The following is a 16,024-nucleotide window of genomic DNA, read 5'->3' on the forward strand; positions in this document are numbered from 1 at the left end:
GTACAGACTCAAAAGCAATGGTTAAAAAAATTCGTATCGCCTTGAGAAACTAGTTGTTTGTTTTGAAGCTAAACACTATACTTATAGAACAAGCGGGGTGCACCTACATTCCTTGACGGGAATGTAAATATGCAAACGCGGAGTAGTTTCCGAGTCTATCTCATTGGCTCAAGATAGAGGGCAGAATGAAATCCCATTCTTCAGTAGAGATTGTAAGTTTTAGAGATCATCACAAGAGGGGGACACCCTTAAGCCTACTTTCTGTACTTGTGACAACTTGTGTACTCCCACTCCACACCACCTCCAGCCTTGAAGCTATTACCCACAGATATCTCCTCCTTAAAGATCTGGCTGTCTAGCTTTAGATCTTCTCCAATTGCCAATACTCTTTCCCATCCATCTTTGATATTCCATTTCCACCTAAAAACCGAAAATGTATCACCGTTTCTCATAACCCCCTGTATCCACTCACCAATTCTGATCACCATCCCATTTACTTCGCCATGAGTGCCCTTAGTTTCCAGCACCCAGCTCATGAAGTAATCACTTTTCTCCCCTTCCATCATCTCCACCTCTAGATCCTCCCACAACTCTTGATAGTCCTCCACTTTCCCAGTCTCTGGATTTACCATGGCTCCCTTTTCCAAGACCTCATTTGTGCCCTCCACAGGATACATGAATCCCTCATCACGATCATCAGGTCCAGGATTTCGTATTTTATTATCTATTTCATGAATCCATTCTGTATGCGCTGGCTTGATCAAAATGCTTTTATCACCATCTTTAAACTCTGCGGGGGTACTGATTGCCCGTCCCGCGAAACCCCATTCTAGCCTTGATATTGCTTGAGGGTCAGAAGTATTGTTTGGGAGCGGTTTGGATGGGTCAAGTATTCGTATGTCTACGTAGTGTTTATCGGCAGATGTCAAGACCAGAGTGCTAATAAATGTATGTTAGAAAGGTCTGAGCTATTGAATTAACAGACAGCCTCGGGTTCGTACTTTGTGTTTTCCTTTGCCTCACTCTCCTGCAATCATTGTTAGCAGGTTCGAATAGAGCTGCAGAAACATTAATAAATACTTGCTCCCCATTTGATATATCTCCTGATTGACACAAAAGGTTCTGCCATAGTGTTTTCTGCACTCCTGAATGAATCAAGAAGAGAGACTGTAATGAAGCAATGGATGGTGGGGGTTTGAAGAAGCTCTTATCGTATTACAGGGAAGCTCTCAATCAGTGCCACAAGCCTATAAGCTACGCCCGAAAGTCTAAATCTGGTGTCTAAACCTTTTAACGTTTGCTAGCATCGTGAATAGGGAATGTCATTATTTAGGTATCAATAACTACAAGAGAAGAGAGCTGTAAACCGTGGTTACTAATAGGAACCATTCCATGTGCATAACCAAAAGTCACCCAGATCGTAACCATCAATACCAATCCTAACCCAGGCTGAAGCGTATTCCTTAAAAACCACTGCAAGAAACGCCGATTCCAAATCTCAAAGGCACGTTTTCAATTCTTCTTCATGTTCTCCCTAACAGACGCACCTGACGCACGATACCAGACATCACCACCCCATCGCATCATGCGTTCTACTGCTTGCGTGGGAGTGAGAGCGGGTCTAACATCAAGATAGAATATTGGTTCCCCGGTGGGTTCTTCTCCTCCAGAGTAATAATCGATTATATATCGAACTTCCTTCTTCTGACCATTATATTCTCTTTGGACAAACCAATCGTGACGATCAAATGGGGGCTCGGTACTATCACCATGTTAGTCATATTCTCCGCCATCAACAGGAATTACTAAACACATACCCATATTTTTCTGGGAAAGCCCAACCCATTAGTTGAATCATGGCAGCTTTTGGTGTTATTTCTTTCGGTCTGCCCATAAATCGAACTAGTTTTGGCTGGGGCACTTCATCTTCATTTGCACCAATGTCTGCGCCTGCCTTGGAACCCACTTCTCCCCTCTTACAATTCTCCCAGCCCTTCGACAGCCCTTTACCGAATCTTCGCTCCCATTCCACGATTTCAGCCCAAGCTCCCTCGTTCAAAAAGTTGTGAACTGATACCATACTCTCAACGGCAGTCGCATCTGTATCGGTATAACCTTTGCGCAAAAGAGCATTGTACATCTGCTGCGGCGAAGGATACTCCCAGTTACCATCGCCAGTACCTTTAGGGATAGTAGATGGTTCTCTTTCAGTTGGCAATGCGATAGTCTGATCTTTTGCTCGCTCTTGAGATAAATCTGGAAACATGTAGTTTAGAGGATTGTATTTGGAGTATTTAGATGTCGATTTAGGGTCTTGAGAGACATTGTCTGGAGTATATGGGCAGGCGGACTCGGGTGATGCTGCAGGTTTTGCCACAGGCTTAAGAGCATCTGCGCTGGGCTTGTGCATAGGACATGATGGCTGCGAGAAGAAAATCAGAATCTCAAAGTGACTAATTGTTGGAGAGAATGGGCACTCACAGGAGGAGTTACATCGCTATTCTTAGGCATGGGGTGAGGGGCATTTCTCATACTCGTAGCCGCAACGGTTGCGGGAGGATCTGCCCAAAACCATCCCATATCGCTTGTGAGAGAGAAGAACAGTAAACTTGTGTACTTTTGGGATAGAATGTGAAGGGTAAAAATGAGATTCCTCAGTACAATATCAAGAAAAAAGTATGAGCCAAAGGTTATATTGGAATTAACTTCACTGTGATTCGAAGGAAAAGAAAAGAGGAGGAAGGAGGAGATTCGGAACAAATTCTGCCGCGACCGTTCAATGAATTTTTTTACCAAAACCGGCGAGTATGGTGGCTTCGAGGTTCCGCTTGTTCACCGAAATTGTATGGGTCCTTCCTTCATGCAGCCGCAGCACTCGTAACCCTACAATGATTTATGACATCGAACAAACGGGCGCAAGATGAAAGAAATCGATTTTAAAAATCGAATTAAAAAAACATTTTCAAATTCGATATTTCTAAACTGGCTCTTGTTTTACAATTAGTATGAAAGTTATCAAGTGAACAAAAAGAATTGCATCTTTTAAGCAACTGAATGAAGAAATGTTTTGAATGAATCCTGACGTCACTTAATCAGCACTTCACTGGCGCATTTGCTGCTTCCCGCCGCCTCTAATGTTTCCACGAAGGGTTGCCTTGGATTGTACTCTAGCCAAACTCGTTAACAGCAAAACATAAATGGAGCCACGATAGTACTCGAGTAGGAGAACAAGTCGATCTTCGCACGAAGGAAGATAAGGATGTTTTTGGTCACAGGTCGAACATGTCTCCGTCAGACCCTTCCAAGAATACGGCCCTCGATTCAATATCGAAATCTTCACCTAGCAACAAGACAATCGTGTAGAAATGGCCGCAGCAGAGGAAGGGGAAAATGGGGAAAATGGCAATTTAAATTGCCCCCGCAGAAAAAAGGACTAATACTGGCAACTTTAGCAAGCTTGAGTCCTGCCGCATTTGTCCGATTATCAGAAAAGGACAATGGCGGAACTGAGATGACAGCGGAATCACGAATGTTGAAGGCATCAAGGGAGGAAATTAGTAAGAGAGTTAGCGATGATGTTCATGGGCTCGAACGAGTCAAAGATAGCATAATCTATCTCCTAGATACCTATCTATGGGAGCCACTCTGCACAAGCATACGATTCCTCCACCTTGTGGCTATATTCGTTCCAGTTATCATTACTATACCTGCTGCATATTTCGGACCTAGGGACGAAGAGCGAGATAATGAGCGGGCGGGTACTATATGGTGGTACAAGTTCTTAGTTAAGGCTATGGAACGAGCCGGGCCTGCGTTTATAAAGGTGCGCCATCTAATTCCTTCTACCTTTGGTTTTACTGACTTTCTAGCTTGGGCAATGGGCCGCCTCTAGATCAGACATCTTCCCCACGCAAATGTGCGAGATCATGTCACAGCTTCATTCCAATGCGCCTGCACACTCGTTACATGCCACCAAAAGAATTATAAGCAGAGCATTTGATGGACGACCCTTTGATGAGATATTTGAAGAATTCCAGGAAAAGCCTTTGGGTGTCGGAGCTATAGCACAAGTTTACAAGGCGAAGCTGAAACCGGATTTGGCAACACCAATTGATCCAGACATTCAGGAGCCTAAGAATATACGAACGAATGTGCGTAGAAATGTTGACACTTTCATCAAGAGTACACCACAGAGAGTTCCATCCAGTTACGTCGCTATCAAGGTCCTCCATCCAGGGGTAGAAAGAGTTGTTAGACGAGATTTACGGATTATGTGGGTCTTTGCCTCAGCAATAAATTTGATTCCTACATTTGAATGGCTGTCATTTCCAGATGAAGTCGAACAATTTGGTCAGATGATGAGACTGCAGCTTGATCTTCGAATTGAAGCTGCAAACTTGTCGATTTTCCGAAAGAATTTCAAACCAAGAACAACAGCATGGTTCCCATTCCCGTATACTCAGTTCACCACGAGGCAAGTACTTGTAGAAGAATTTGCTCAGGGTATACCATTATCTGACTTTATGGAAAATGGTGGTGGGGTATTCCAGCAAGATATTGCAGATGAAGGGTTGGATGCCTTTTTACGCATGCTGCTAATTGACAATTTTATCCATGCGGACCTTCATCCAGGTAATATCATGGTCCGCTTTTATCAATCTGAGAAGCCCAACCTACCTTTCAGCAAACACAAAGACGAAGATCCACAATCTCAACCAGATGTTACCGAACAAGTGCTGGCAAGGCTTCATCCATACCGCCACAAAAAAGATCCTCAAGCTTGGCACGCAGAACTTTCAAAGATTGATAAAGAAGGATTCCGACCTCAATTAATTTTCATTGACACAGGCCTGGTCACAGAACTAAATGCAACAAATCGAAAGAACTTCCTTGATCTTTTTAAAGCCGTTGCTGAATTCGATGGCTATAAAGCAGGACATTTGATGTGTCAAAGATGCCGCCAACCTGATGCAGTCATTGATGAAGAGATTTATGCTCTGAAAATGCAGCATCTCGTCCTATCAGTTAAGAGTCGCACATTAGCCCTGGGTAACATGAAGATAGGGGATATATTAAACGAGGTTCTCTCCATGGTCCGTACCCATCATGTTCGGATGGAGGGAGATTTTGTCAATGTGGTAATTAGCATTCTGTTGCTAGAAGGCATTGGTAGAAGTCTCAACCCTAGCATTGACTTGCTCTCTTCTGCGCTACCAATTTTGCGCGAATTGGGAGCACAGAGCGGAAGTGGGATGCTACGACAAGGTGACTTTTCAATGCTGAAGGTCTGGGCGGGTTTGGAAGCTAGAAAGTTCTTGCAAGCTTCCATTGAAGATGTATGTCCCCACTTTCTTACTCCTCCTTTATTCTCTACTATTGTGTTCTTAATCACCACATCTACACTACCCTATTTCCTTATTATCGCCACCATTCTATTTTGGTCAATTTTCTACTCACCACATTCATGTTCCGTTGGATTGTGTATGGTGGTCCTGGTAGTTGATTGTGACTAGTATTCGGTTGGAGGTCTGTCCGTGGTTAGTCCATGGTTATTGGATCAATATATGAAATCCAGAATCAATGTCGTCTGCAGCTCAGATCAACTTGCTGTACAACATTATTTTGGAAGCGCTGAGACATCACTCCGCTTACCTCTTGGCACTGGCCACCCCCTGTTTTTTTGTCTACCTCACCCTGAGTTCCCTGTCCCAAGTCTTCATTTTGTACATGCCTTGATGATGACAATGAGCCCGAACCTTTCTATTTCTACCTGGCCTATACACTTTCTGTTTTCATTCCAATTTTGTCATCTCTTCATTGCGATTTCTCAAGGTTAGCAATGAATGCGCTAATGCTAACAATTTGATGTAGGTTGAAACATGTGTCAAGTATGACTTATTATCACCAAATGTATAGAAAAAAAGAGGTAGAGTGGTTTGGATAGTGGTTTTCTGCTTTGATATAGATCCTGCTTATACTAGTCTCTGTCCATGTTGTATTATACTGTGCATACGGAGTAAAGGGGTGGACTGGTGTTTGATTGTTCTAAACACTCCATTGTAGTCTTCAAATTAGATTTTATACCCTGCTGTTCATATTGAAAAGAACAAACCTCGCCAAGTAGACTCGTCAAGTGGCTTCACCATTGGAGATGGAGGCAGATGAGCATCCGGTTTTTGGCAAAGTAACAAAGGTTAGACCGATGACAGTGACAAGATCTGAAGCTTTCTCCTAGAATTCATTGAAAAGTAGTAGCTCTTTACAGAGAAATTATCGATAGTGGAATCCTGATTAAGACGAAAAATGAAAGTGATAGTAACTAGAAATGACAACACCCGGCCCGAATATTGCCGGCACAGGAACAATTTTTCTGGTTGACTAGGTAGTTTCAGTCAGTGTAAACAACAACAAACCTTTCAAGCCTTCACATACTATCTATACTTTTCTGTTTCTTCACCTTCTTGCTTCTTTGCTGCCAGTATCATAGAGTAGGGCTAGCTTTCTCTGTGTTCCCACAAATATAATTCCTCAAATTCATCTCTTCCCTTTCCCCTCTCAACTGTTGTATTAACTTGAAAATATTCACCGCCTAGACACTCGTCTAAAAGAGATAACTTGACATTCTTTTTGTATCATGAATGGCTCCACCTTTTCTGCTTGTCTTTGACAACTATCCAGCCTTCAGATAATATAGAACTCCTCAGACTTATATCTCCTACTACCTACCATAAAGACACTGCCAGCCCCTCTCCACAACACCAATCAAGATGCTTTTGTACCAGACGTGATCCAATTCTCATCTCAAGCTTTTATAATTCTCTCATCGAATGGCCTGAGTGACATTTCTTGGCCTTTCTCTTGGCTTCTTCCTTCAAAGAACTACGGCAAGGTCGCAAACACTCCTCCTCCTCCTCCTCCTCTGCCAACATCATATTCGAATGCATCTATATCATCTTCACATAACTGCTACTTGCTACTTACTGCTTGAGGCAACCACTTCCCAAAAATTGCGCTTTGAACGTTAAAAGAAGTGCATCTACAAACTATAGCGCGTGGTCTGCAAACATGGATGGAAACTACAAAGGAGGTCGAGGACCACAACCTACGTATAGATCAATAAATACCAAATCACAGCGGACAGAAGATCCTTTTGATGATTCGCACCATTTGAAGTCGCCTCATTTAAAATCGTCAAATGCGCATTCTAAGGACGTTGATCCAGAGAGACCATCTACTGCGCGCAATAGTCGAGTAAGTCACAACTTAACAATACCTACTACAAAAGCTTGAGAGTTGAGTCTGCTAACACTTCTTAAGTCTAACAGTCGATCGATAATGATGGCTCGGGGAGCGTTTTCCAAAAGTCTTAGTGTTTTTAAGGAGAAAGAATTGACACAAGTGAATCAGAGTTCATCAAATGGAGATTTATTTGAATATCTGATTGCACCTAAGGATAAAGGTGGACAATTGAACACCTCCGCTGGTTCTCCAATGGAGAAAGATTCACCTATATTCACGGACAATCAGGGGGCCTCTGCATTTTCTCAGCATGCATTTGACAGTACTAGGAATAAGCTTCATGACAATCATTCTCGCGGCCTTAGCGGATCTATAAATGATATGGATTCTTTTGAAATAGAAAGCACATATGATGATGGGTTTTATACGGCGAATGAGATTGAATCAATGCAGCATCGTCGCGAAGGCACTCCTCTGAGCGGCTCGGTTCCGTATAATGAGTACCACCAGTCACCGTCCTATTCGATGCGCCACGATACTCGCATAGTCGGTCCGGCTTCAGTACAAAAGTCTTCTGCAGATCAACAAGTCCAATCGTATAAGACTCATCAGGCTCCTGTGTTGGTTGCAAAAGGTCCTGGAGATAATGCAACTTCGAGATTTAGAGGATCGAGCACATTATCATTCACCAACACCGTACCATACAATGCAATGACTGCTCCGGAGAGCAACATGGATCAGGTAGATGTTCTCACCGGCGACAAAGATTCGACATCAAATAAGAGCAAGGAGAAGAAGGCTAAGAAAAGCAAGTTCTCCCCGAATTCCACGGCGGTTTCTGCCATCTCTGATAATCAACTCTACTCGGGACTAAGCGACATGCACACCGGTCTTTTTTTGTCGACGTATAACGGGAATCGTGCCTCAGCACCTCGTTCTAAGGATGCCAGATCGACAGGTTTTCCTACAGAGTTACCTCCGCGTCCTGTTCCCCGGCCGCCACTGCCTATCAGAGTGACCGCGGAGGCTAGAGCGCAATTTGCCGCCAGGAAACAGGACGAGAGATTAGCTCTAGAGCGACGCTTGGCAGAGCCTCATCTTGTCCGACGCACTGTTTCTACCAATAATAATTGGGGTTTTAGCTTCTTCCAAGGTCTTACCTCTAATTGCTGGGCTGCGTTCGCCGTCACACAATTTGGATTTTTATCAACGGGAGTTAGCGTGGGTGTCGTCGTTACAATTAAGAGCACAGCCAGTCAGTCATCCACTAGTAATATCAGTGTAGTGGTTATCTGGTGGTTGGTGCTTAGTTTGATCCTTCTGTGTGTTGGAGGTACAACCTTTGGCTTCATGATCTGCCGCGAAAGTGCATATCATCCTCGCGGCGGATTTAGACAACATGCTGGCAGCCGAGAGATTGTGGATGGAATTATTGGAAGTAGGGATCTGGAAAGCGGCCATCACGGACAACGATCTTTCGAAATGGCTCCTAGAGCTAATGCTATTCGTCGGGAGGCCTTGTCGACTTTCGATGCTCCTCAACGAGTCCAAAATTCCCATACTGAGGTTCTTCGGCCTAATATGGAGATATATCAAAGAGGACCAACTAACCACCATGGATTCGAACAGGTTCCTACGTATGGCGCTGGAGAAGGACCACATTATGGGCCTTACCGTTTAGACAGTCCAGAAGTTGAAAATTATGACTATATGTTAGCGAATCCAACGACGCCCCTAATGACGCCCCTAACGCCGTTACCACAAGCTGTCTTAAAGCCAGTAACTTCTCGGAACATCAAAGATTTCCCAGTTCACCATCATACTCCCAGTAAACTAAGTGGATCTCATTCAGCGAACCCTTCTTTGCCCGATGAGGCTTACGGTACAATGGGTGTTCCTAGTTGGACATCGACCAGGAGTAGGGATAGTTTGGTAGCAGCTGCACCACATCGAAACTTGGCGATGAAGAACCTCCTTGGAGAAACAGCAGCTCCCGAGGTAAGTCCAAGTTGCTTTATTCAAGCTTTATTTCATAGTATTCAGTGGGACTCGTACTAACTTTCATTTCTCGCAGAACTCACTTAACACTACGAATACTCTGAACAGAGACCGAGGCACCATAGAGTCCGTAGCACCATCCCAGACATCTGTATATTCATACATGCCATCAGCCCACCCCTTACATCGTACACCCGCGGAACTGCAGCAGCGACAGGCAGTGGATACTTTCGTACCCAGTAGTCCCAACGCATCTTGTATGAGTTCAAGAATCGACTTGGACAAGGCAATGCCACCTACCCTCAAACGGGTCGAGACTGAGGGGCCGCTAGAGAAATTGGAGAAAAGTTTCACTCAGCAGAGTGAGAAAATCGTTTTCGGACAACAGTTTTCCCCTCCACTTGACCTTGGTGACAGACCTTTGGTGGTCTGTCACAAGCGTGTCGTGAATGGAAGACTTAGACAATACGGATCGCGTGAAGACAATCTCGAAGCTGCACCTGCCGTTGCAAGCATCAGTAGTAGCAATAATCCTCGTCGCAGACCGGAGGCCCTTGACCATTGTACAACACCGCAGGCTACTAATGGTGGTATACTTTCCAGATTAAATACCGGGGACAGCTCTACATTAGATAATACCAACCAGACTGACTCTACCTTCGCCTCACGAAACCCCTACCGCGATAGCATGAATGATAATTGTGATAACAGTCCTTGCAACATGGAAACTTTACCAGCTACGTTCTACACAGGCAGTGGGAAGGGGAAGGGTTCAGCATACGAATGATTCGGCCTCATTCTTCACTCCGGATTTAGAAGCTATTAGTTCTCATCTCAACGGGGAACAGTCATCTGAATTTCAGTACTCTTACAATAATTTGCAACTTCTACTACCCTTACAACCTATTCCAATTTTTCACTTCGTTTTACAACTCATTCAACCTACTCCCATTCCGTTAAGAAACAGGAGTAATGGTCAAAAGTTAAATTTGCATTTATTTAAATTTTCCTCACCATCATCTCATTCGAGCTCCAAATATAAATCTCCCATCTCCATCTTTCATCAGAACCCATGCTAAGGTCCCGGCGAAAAGACAAGGAAGGAATTTTCTTGGACAATCGATTCCACTGTTTGAATACACAACACTCTGTACAAGTACAACCTAGCATCTGCGACATTTCCACATTCGGAGTTTATACACGAGATTATTTCCCCCTAAAACCTAATATTACACTGACATAAGGATTCGGAGTCGCTACTAGGTGACTAGCTGGTCCGTTGGACATTTTCTTTCTTCGTCACAACACAAAATATACGCAATACGATAGGATACCTACGATACGAATAATCTTCTACGATTTGATATCGTGGCCGGAATGAATAATTGGACTCGGATAGCGAATACCAGATCGGTCATAGGCTGGACACATTCATTTGGATTATACCTGGTCTGGATACTCTCGATACTATGCGAATTGAATACGATATAGTGCATTTTGCATGATTCGACTGAATACCTCGAGAGGACTCAAGATACAGCGGCTCTTTAATACACCCATTGGGGAGAACTTTGTCGTTGCGAAGCATCAAGAGACAGCAGCTCATCCACCACCCAAAAACTAAACTCAGTAGTTTGCGACTTGTACAACCGTCCCTACTGATTTGAAAATGGCCGAAACATAATCTTACATACATACAATAATTTCACCGCACACCCGCACACACACGTACACATATAAAAACAAAGCAAACAAAATTCAAAACCAAGGAATCAAAGAGAACAGGAAACCCCCAAAAACACACAAAAACGTTACTCATAATAAATACGGCGAAGGAAGGATAGGACAACTAGCTGCTTAGTACAAGACGAGTAAATTCTAATTTTCTAATTTTCTAATTTGAGATCTACCAGTCTTGCGACAAAAAAAAAAAAAAGATGCATTTATGTGCAAAAAAAGCAGAAAAAGAATAAATATAAATGAGGAAATGAGGAATTGAGGAAGCGAGAGGATGGACTGAGTTTCTTTCTCTTTCTATTTCTATTTCTATGGCAAGGAAAGGAAAGGAAAGGAAAGGAGGTTCAACTAACTACCTACCTATCTACTTGTTTTCTGTTTAACTTTCGCTGGCTGGATTTGAAGAGAATCGAAGATGTTCTTTGGGTCGGTTTCTCCTATTTTGCTGTGATGTGCTGTGAGTGGATGCTGATATGTTGTGATTGAAGCCTTTTTACCACGACGTTAATGATGATATGAGGATGATTAAATATGGTATTTTACTAAGAACTTAGGTATATGGAAGCTAACAAGATGAGAGATTGAAAAGCCAACAAGTTCATTCATTGTGCGAGGTATCCAAGCAAAGAGATTCATCCATGACTAAATAAATGCATAGTAAATAGAAAATTAAACACGACTCCTCTTTTTGTTCTCTCTGTGCCTTTGCTCTTTAGCAACAGTCTTTCTTCGCTTCTTCCACCCTCTCGTATTCTCCCCTCTGTGCTCATAAAACCATTTCTGAAAATCATTTTCAGGCGCCTCTTCTGATTCCTTTTCCTTAAATATGAGTTTTCCACCTACCGACTCTTTCGGGGTTGGAGAATTACCGTCATCACCGACATCATCCTCGTTTCCACCTGGCCACACAAATCTCTTATTGACGTAAGCGGTGTCAGGAGTCGGTGCTGCGCTTCGTATGCCTCGATAATCGAAATCACGTTGACTAAAAGGCGTCAAAGGAATTTGATTGGGTTCCTCGCCAATATCGGAATCTTCGTCGTCAGCACCAAAGAAACTAAAGGAGTTTGATTTTGTTTCGGGTTTGGGCTCATTAGAGATAGAGTCAGAATTAGGTTTGGGGCGTTTGTAAAGAGCTTCGAGAGGATGGACCTCTGTGGGAATAAGGGTTGAATGAGGTATAGGGGAGGGTATCTTGATACTCAAGCCAGAGGATGACTGAGGTCTGACTGATTTGGTTTCCGGAGTCATGGTTGAGATGGGTGGTGGCATGGTTGATGGTTTGGACGCGGAGGGGCTCCGGGGAGAGGCTGCAATAGACGGTAAATCTTCGTCTTCCGAGCCGTCGTCAGAGGAATCCGATGACTCAGAATCTGAGGATGTGTCCGAGCCTGATGATGATCCATCATCCTTCGATTCAGCTTCAACTTCAGCTCTAGCTTTAGAGACTTTTGGCTTGGCCGAATTGACATGCGCATCTTTTTCCTCTGACGAGCTTTCACTATCTGAAGAACTCTCCGCCTCAATTGGAGGCTCGATAGCATCGGTTGCTGTCGCTTTCTCGGAGTCTTTAGATATTGATTGTGGTTTGATATACTCATCTTCATCGGCGGAACTCTCCGAGTCTGATGAGCTGCTACTTTCGACTTCTGCTGCCCGTTTCACTTTCTTCATTACTCGCTCCTCGAAATTAGATTCATCTTCTGAAGATTTGTCTTGATCCGAAGCACTACCACCATCACTACCACTACCCTGGTTTTCCATTTCTTCTTCCTGAATGGGCTTCTCCTTTTGTGGTTCCTGATTCTTCCGCACCTTTCTCACTACTTCCTCCACTACATTACCATCCTCGTCTACCCATCCCTTACCATCCACAAACTCCACTGCAGTTTTCACCTTTGTACCTCCGGTGGTACTTCTTAAGAAGGTAGCATATTTCGTACTTTTGGCAAACTCGTGTACAATAACACCTCTACCTTTCTTACTCCTCCTACTCGATTTCTCACCACTCGTAGCCTTTGTATGTGCCGCAACATTTGGCGGTAATACTGTCTTGAACAAGCACTCCTCATTTGTAGTATATTTCGACTTGACAACATTCTTCAGTTCCTTTGATTGCTTTTTGGTTTTGCTGATATCCGCAGCTGTTGTAGTCCAACCCCTTTTAACTTTCCTATCTCCAATTACTGCAGCAGGTATAGTCTCCTCTCCACGTTTGCGCTTTTTGCTTGGATCTTTCCTTTCTCTTTGTCGTTTGGGCGCTTCTTCTGGCTCGTTTACTGGGCTTAGATCTTTCGCTGGCCTGGCAGTTTCGATACGGATTTTTGAACCTTTTAATATGGAACCATGAAGCTTCTTTTTTAATTTCTCAGCGTCCATGGTAGGAAGGTCAACGAAGCCGTAAGCTTTATCCTGGAAAGTTTCGAGAGTATGGTAGGAGATGTTCTTTGCATTGGGGAGGATTGACGGAGGTATTATGGTAGTGAGGAGGTTGGGGTTGAGTGGGGTTATGTGTAACCTTGTGTATTCGGGAGTTGGGGACATATCTATGGTAGTATCTGAATTCGACTCGATACCCTAAGATTTACTGGCAATGAATCTCTATACGTGAAGGTATGTATCAATGATCTTTTAAAAAAATTAGGGAATCGGAGAAATTCATTGATAGCTAGAAGGCGCTAAGATAAGAAAGAAAGGTCTGAGTTACTAGGCAAAACATGTGACCATATGCGGTGAGCCTCATTATTTACCGATTCAATTGTATAATTTGCACTTTATCAAATCTCTTAAACTAGAATCGAACGGATTCGCAGCGATCAGTAGTTCCAAACTTATCAATACACCTCTTATGACATTCTTAGTACCAATTAGTCTAATCATCGGTCAAAACACATCGATCGTAGCGGAACTAAAGAAACCTATCTGATAAATGTATGACTAATCCACACAACTAGTCCGTGCACTAATCAAATCCAACCAAGCAGGAATTTCTGCGCTGTATAAATCTCTAATTGTTCAACTATTCACAACAAGTAAAATGGGGATCTGGTTTAGGGGTATAACATTCCTTTCGCACTATGTGTCCATCACAGTAGTAGACTAGGAAAGGTCTTGGGTTCGATTCCCAAGTTCTCCATCCTTTTGCCTTTTTGTGTTTTTTTTTTCGCACTGTATTTTGGCAGCTGTTTTGTCCTAAAATTATAAAATTGAGCATCATGGTGGTTTTTGTAAGATACAAGTTTTTGGTTCGATTTCTGCGGTGGTTGTTAAGCGAGGTAACAATGTCGATGCTAACTTAGGAATCCACTTAATTTTAGTTGAAAGTACACCAGGACAACACAAGACTTGTTTCCCGGTCCACTTCATATAATTGTGAGTGCGAAAGAAAAGTTATAACAACGTTATTCAGTTATAAAGCGGGTATTTTCCACTAATCCGTTGAAAATGGAGTTAAGGCTCGAACAGTCCAAGCACCTATCCATATATATACTGTTCCGAATATGGCATGAAATGAGATTTAAATTTGACCCGTTGATATTTTCTTACCTATGCGCATTTCTATAGATGTTTCCGTTGTTTTAGGTTTATGATCAGATCGAGTGTATTTCATTGGATTTCATAAAATCAACATGTTTAATAGGAGCGCAAGGTTATCTAGAAATGTACAAATATACTTTGGGTTTTGGCATCGGAAAGTTGTGTCTGGAGAGTCAACGGGACAGGTAGACCTTGGGAGTTTGAGAGAACGGAGCTTGGAATAATCGGGCGTTACATTATGTTAATTGCGGAAAACGAGATCTTGAAACTTCGAAGAATCTCGGAACAAACTGAACATCATTCATAGAGCTATATAATTGTATACGCAGCTTAAAAATAATAGAGTACAGTATATGTGATTTATCTGCAAACCCATCCCATCTCTACACGTTTTACCGTAAAATATGATCCCCAAACCTCAATCTCTACCAACCTTCTCTAACCTTAACCTTAACATACAAACCCTTCGCCGGTTTAGCCGTTACACCCCCTTTAATATCCAAATTCTTCTCATCCATCATCTTCTTATCCCTCAACTCAAACTCAAACCTCCCAATCCAGGTCGCCAACAAAATAGCAAACTCGGCTTTCGCAAATGCTTGTCCAATGCAACTTCTTGGCCCATGCAAAAAAGTAAGAAATGCATAATTACTTGAGCTTCCTCCGCTCGTATTATGAGAGTCACCATTCTCGGGCAACCATCGATCAGGGTTGAATTTTCGCGCAGAAGGACCCCACATCTTTTCGTCTTTGTTGATGGCCCATGGAATAAGCATTACACGTGTGCCCTTGGGAATCCGATGACCAGAAATAATCGTATCAACAGCTGCTTCACGAAGAGTGAGAGGAACGGGTGGAAAGTAGCGGAGGATTTCGTTACATACAGCGTTTAAATAAGGCATGTAATCGATATCCTGGTTTGTGACAGTGGCAGTTGAGTCTGGACTGGGAAGTTTTGCACGGACTTCCTCCCGAAGACGAGATTGGACTTCTGGGTATGCGCAGAGTAGATAGATTGCCCAAGCCATTGCACTCGCAGTGGTCTCGTGGCCAGCTGCTAGGAAAGTCATAAGTTGATCAATGAGGTTTTCATCGGGAAAGCCTCCACTTTCCAGTGCGACACTTAAAATATCCACATCGGTCAGCTCCTTTTTCTCTAGCTTCGCTTTTTTCTCACGAATGAGATCTCTACAAACGGATCTAATAGTTTCTGCAGCTTCCTCGATCTCCCCATTTCTCTTGATGGGTATCCTTTTCACGAACCATCCAGGTAGGAAAAGTTGGAGGAATCCAAGAATCTGCGCGGAGCGTGTTGGCTTGAAAACAGTCCTATAAGTCCTATTGAGTAATGTATTAGGGTCTTGGATGGCACCAAAATCTTTGCCTAGGCCAGCCGTTCCGATTATGTCCAGTGTCATTCTACTTGCCCACTGCATGGCTTCTATGATTGCCACACCCTTTCCTGGTTGGTCAATATTTCCATCATTTCCATTCTTTTCCCCGATCATATCAT

General features: G+C 43.2%; 7 protein-coding genes and 1 non-coding gene across 8 annotated transcripts in view; 4 read left to right on the plus strand and 4 right to left on the minus strand.

Moving 5' to 3' along the window:
* Positions 1 to 254: 254 nt before the first annotated feature.
* On the minus strand, positions 255 to 2,511 carry SS1G_04774 (hypothetical protein; the record flags this gene model as incomplete). Its single annotated transcript, XM_001594916.1, has 6 exons — positions 255 to 939; positions 1,002 to 1,027; positions 1,081 to 1,145; positions 1,548 to 1,762; positions 1,818 to 2,422; positions 2,482 to 2,511. 6 exons carry the CDS (start codon positions 2,509 to 2,511, stop codon positions 255 to 257), a joined length of 1,626 nt encoding a protein of 541 aa, XP_001594966.1.
* Positions 2,512 to 3,259: 748 nt separating this feature from the next.
* On the plus strand, positions 3,260 to 5,916 carry SS1G_04775 (conserved hypothetical protein; the record flags this gene model as incomplete). The annotated part of the gene is made up of 4 exons (XM_001594917.1): positions 3,260 to 3,557; positions 3,693 to 3,823; positions 3,870 to 5,336; positions 5,872 to 5,916. 4 exons carry the CDS (start codon positions 3,260 to 3,262, stop codon positions 5,914 to 5,916), a joined length of 1,941 nt encoding a protein of 646 aa, XP_001594967.1.
* A 1,149-nt stretch (positions 5,917 to 7,065) lies between these two features.
* On the plus strand, positions 7,066 to 7,370 carry SS1G_04776 (predicted protein; the record flags this gene model as incomplete). The annotated part of the gene is made up of 2 exons (XM_001594918.1): positions 7,066 to 7,251; positions 7,326 to 7,370. The coding sequence occupies 2 exons, from the start codon at positions 7,066 to 7,068 to the stop codon at positions 7,368 to 7,370; spliced, it is 231 nt and encodes a 76-aa protein (XP_001594968.1).
* Positions 7,371 to 7,764: 394 nt separating this feature from the next.
* SS1G_04777 (predicted protein) lies at positions 7,765 to 10,024 on the plus strand (the record flags this gene model as incomplete). Its single annotated transcript, XM_001594919.1, has 2 exons — positions 7,765 to 9,237; positions 9,314 to 10,024. 2 exons carry the CDS (start codon positions 7,765 to 7,767, stop codon positions 10,022 to 10,024), a joined length of 2,184 nt encoding a protein of 727 aa, XP_001594969.1.
* A 229-nt stretch (positions 10,025 to 10,253) lies between these two features.
* SS1G_04778 (predicted protein) lies at positions 10,254 to 10,524 on the minus strand (the record flags this gene model as incomplete). The annotated part of the gene is made up of 2 exons (XM_001594920.1): positions 10,254 to 10,385; positions 10,477 to 10,524. 2 exons carry the CDS (start codon positions 10,522 to 10,524, stop codon positions 10,254 to 10,256), a joined length of 180 nt encoding a protein of 59 aa, XP_001594970.1.
* Positions 10,525 to 11,643: 1,119 nt separating this feature from the next.
* On the minus strand, positions 11,644 to 13,518 carry SS1G_04779 (hypothetical protein; the record flags this gene model as incomplete). Its single annotated transcript, XM_001594921.1, has 1 exon — positions 11,644 to 13,518. The coding sequence occupies one exon, from the start codon at positions 13,516 to 13,518 to the stop codon at positions 11,644 to 11,646; it is 1,875 nt and encodes a 624-aa protein (XP_001594971.1).
* A 495-nt stretch (positions 13,519 to 14,013) lies between these two features.
* On the plus strand, positions 14,014 to 14,110 carry SS1G_14619. The gene has a single exon. It is a non-coding gene; the product is annotated as a tRNA-Ala (tRNA).
* Positions 14,111 to 14,936: 826 nt separating this feature from the next.
* SS1G_04780 (hypothetical protein) overlaps positions 14,937 to 16,024 on the minus strand; it is a gene marked incomplete at both ends in the record, with an annotated part of 1,841 nt that continues 753 nt past the window's right edge. The window contains one exon of the mRNA XM_001594922.1: positions 14,937 to 16,004. Within this exon, the coding sequence (XP_001594972.1) occupies positions 14,937 to 16,004 (1,068 nt within the window). The remainder of the gene's footprint in view (positions 16,005 to 16,024) is intronic.

Source organism: Sclerotinia sclerotiorum, genomic scaffold, assembly GCF_000146945.2.
Source record: "Sclerotinia sclerotiorum 1980 UF-70 scaffold_5 genomic scaffold, whole genome shotgun sequence".
In the NCBI taxonomy this organism is placed as follows: domain Eukaryota; kingdom Fungi; phylum Ascomycota; class Leotiomycetes; order Helotiales; family Sclerotiniaceae; genus Sclerotinia; species Sclerotinia sclerotiorum.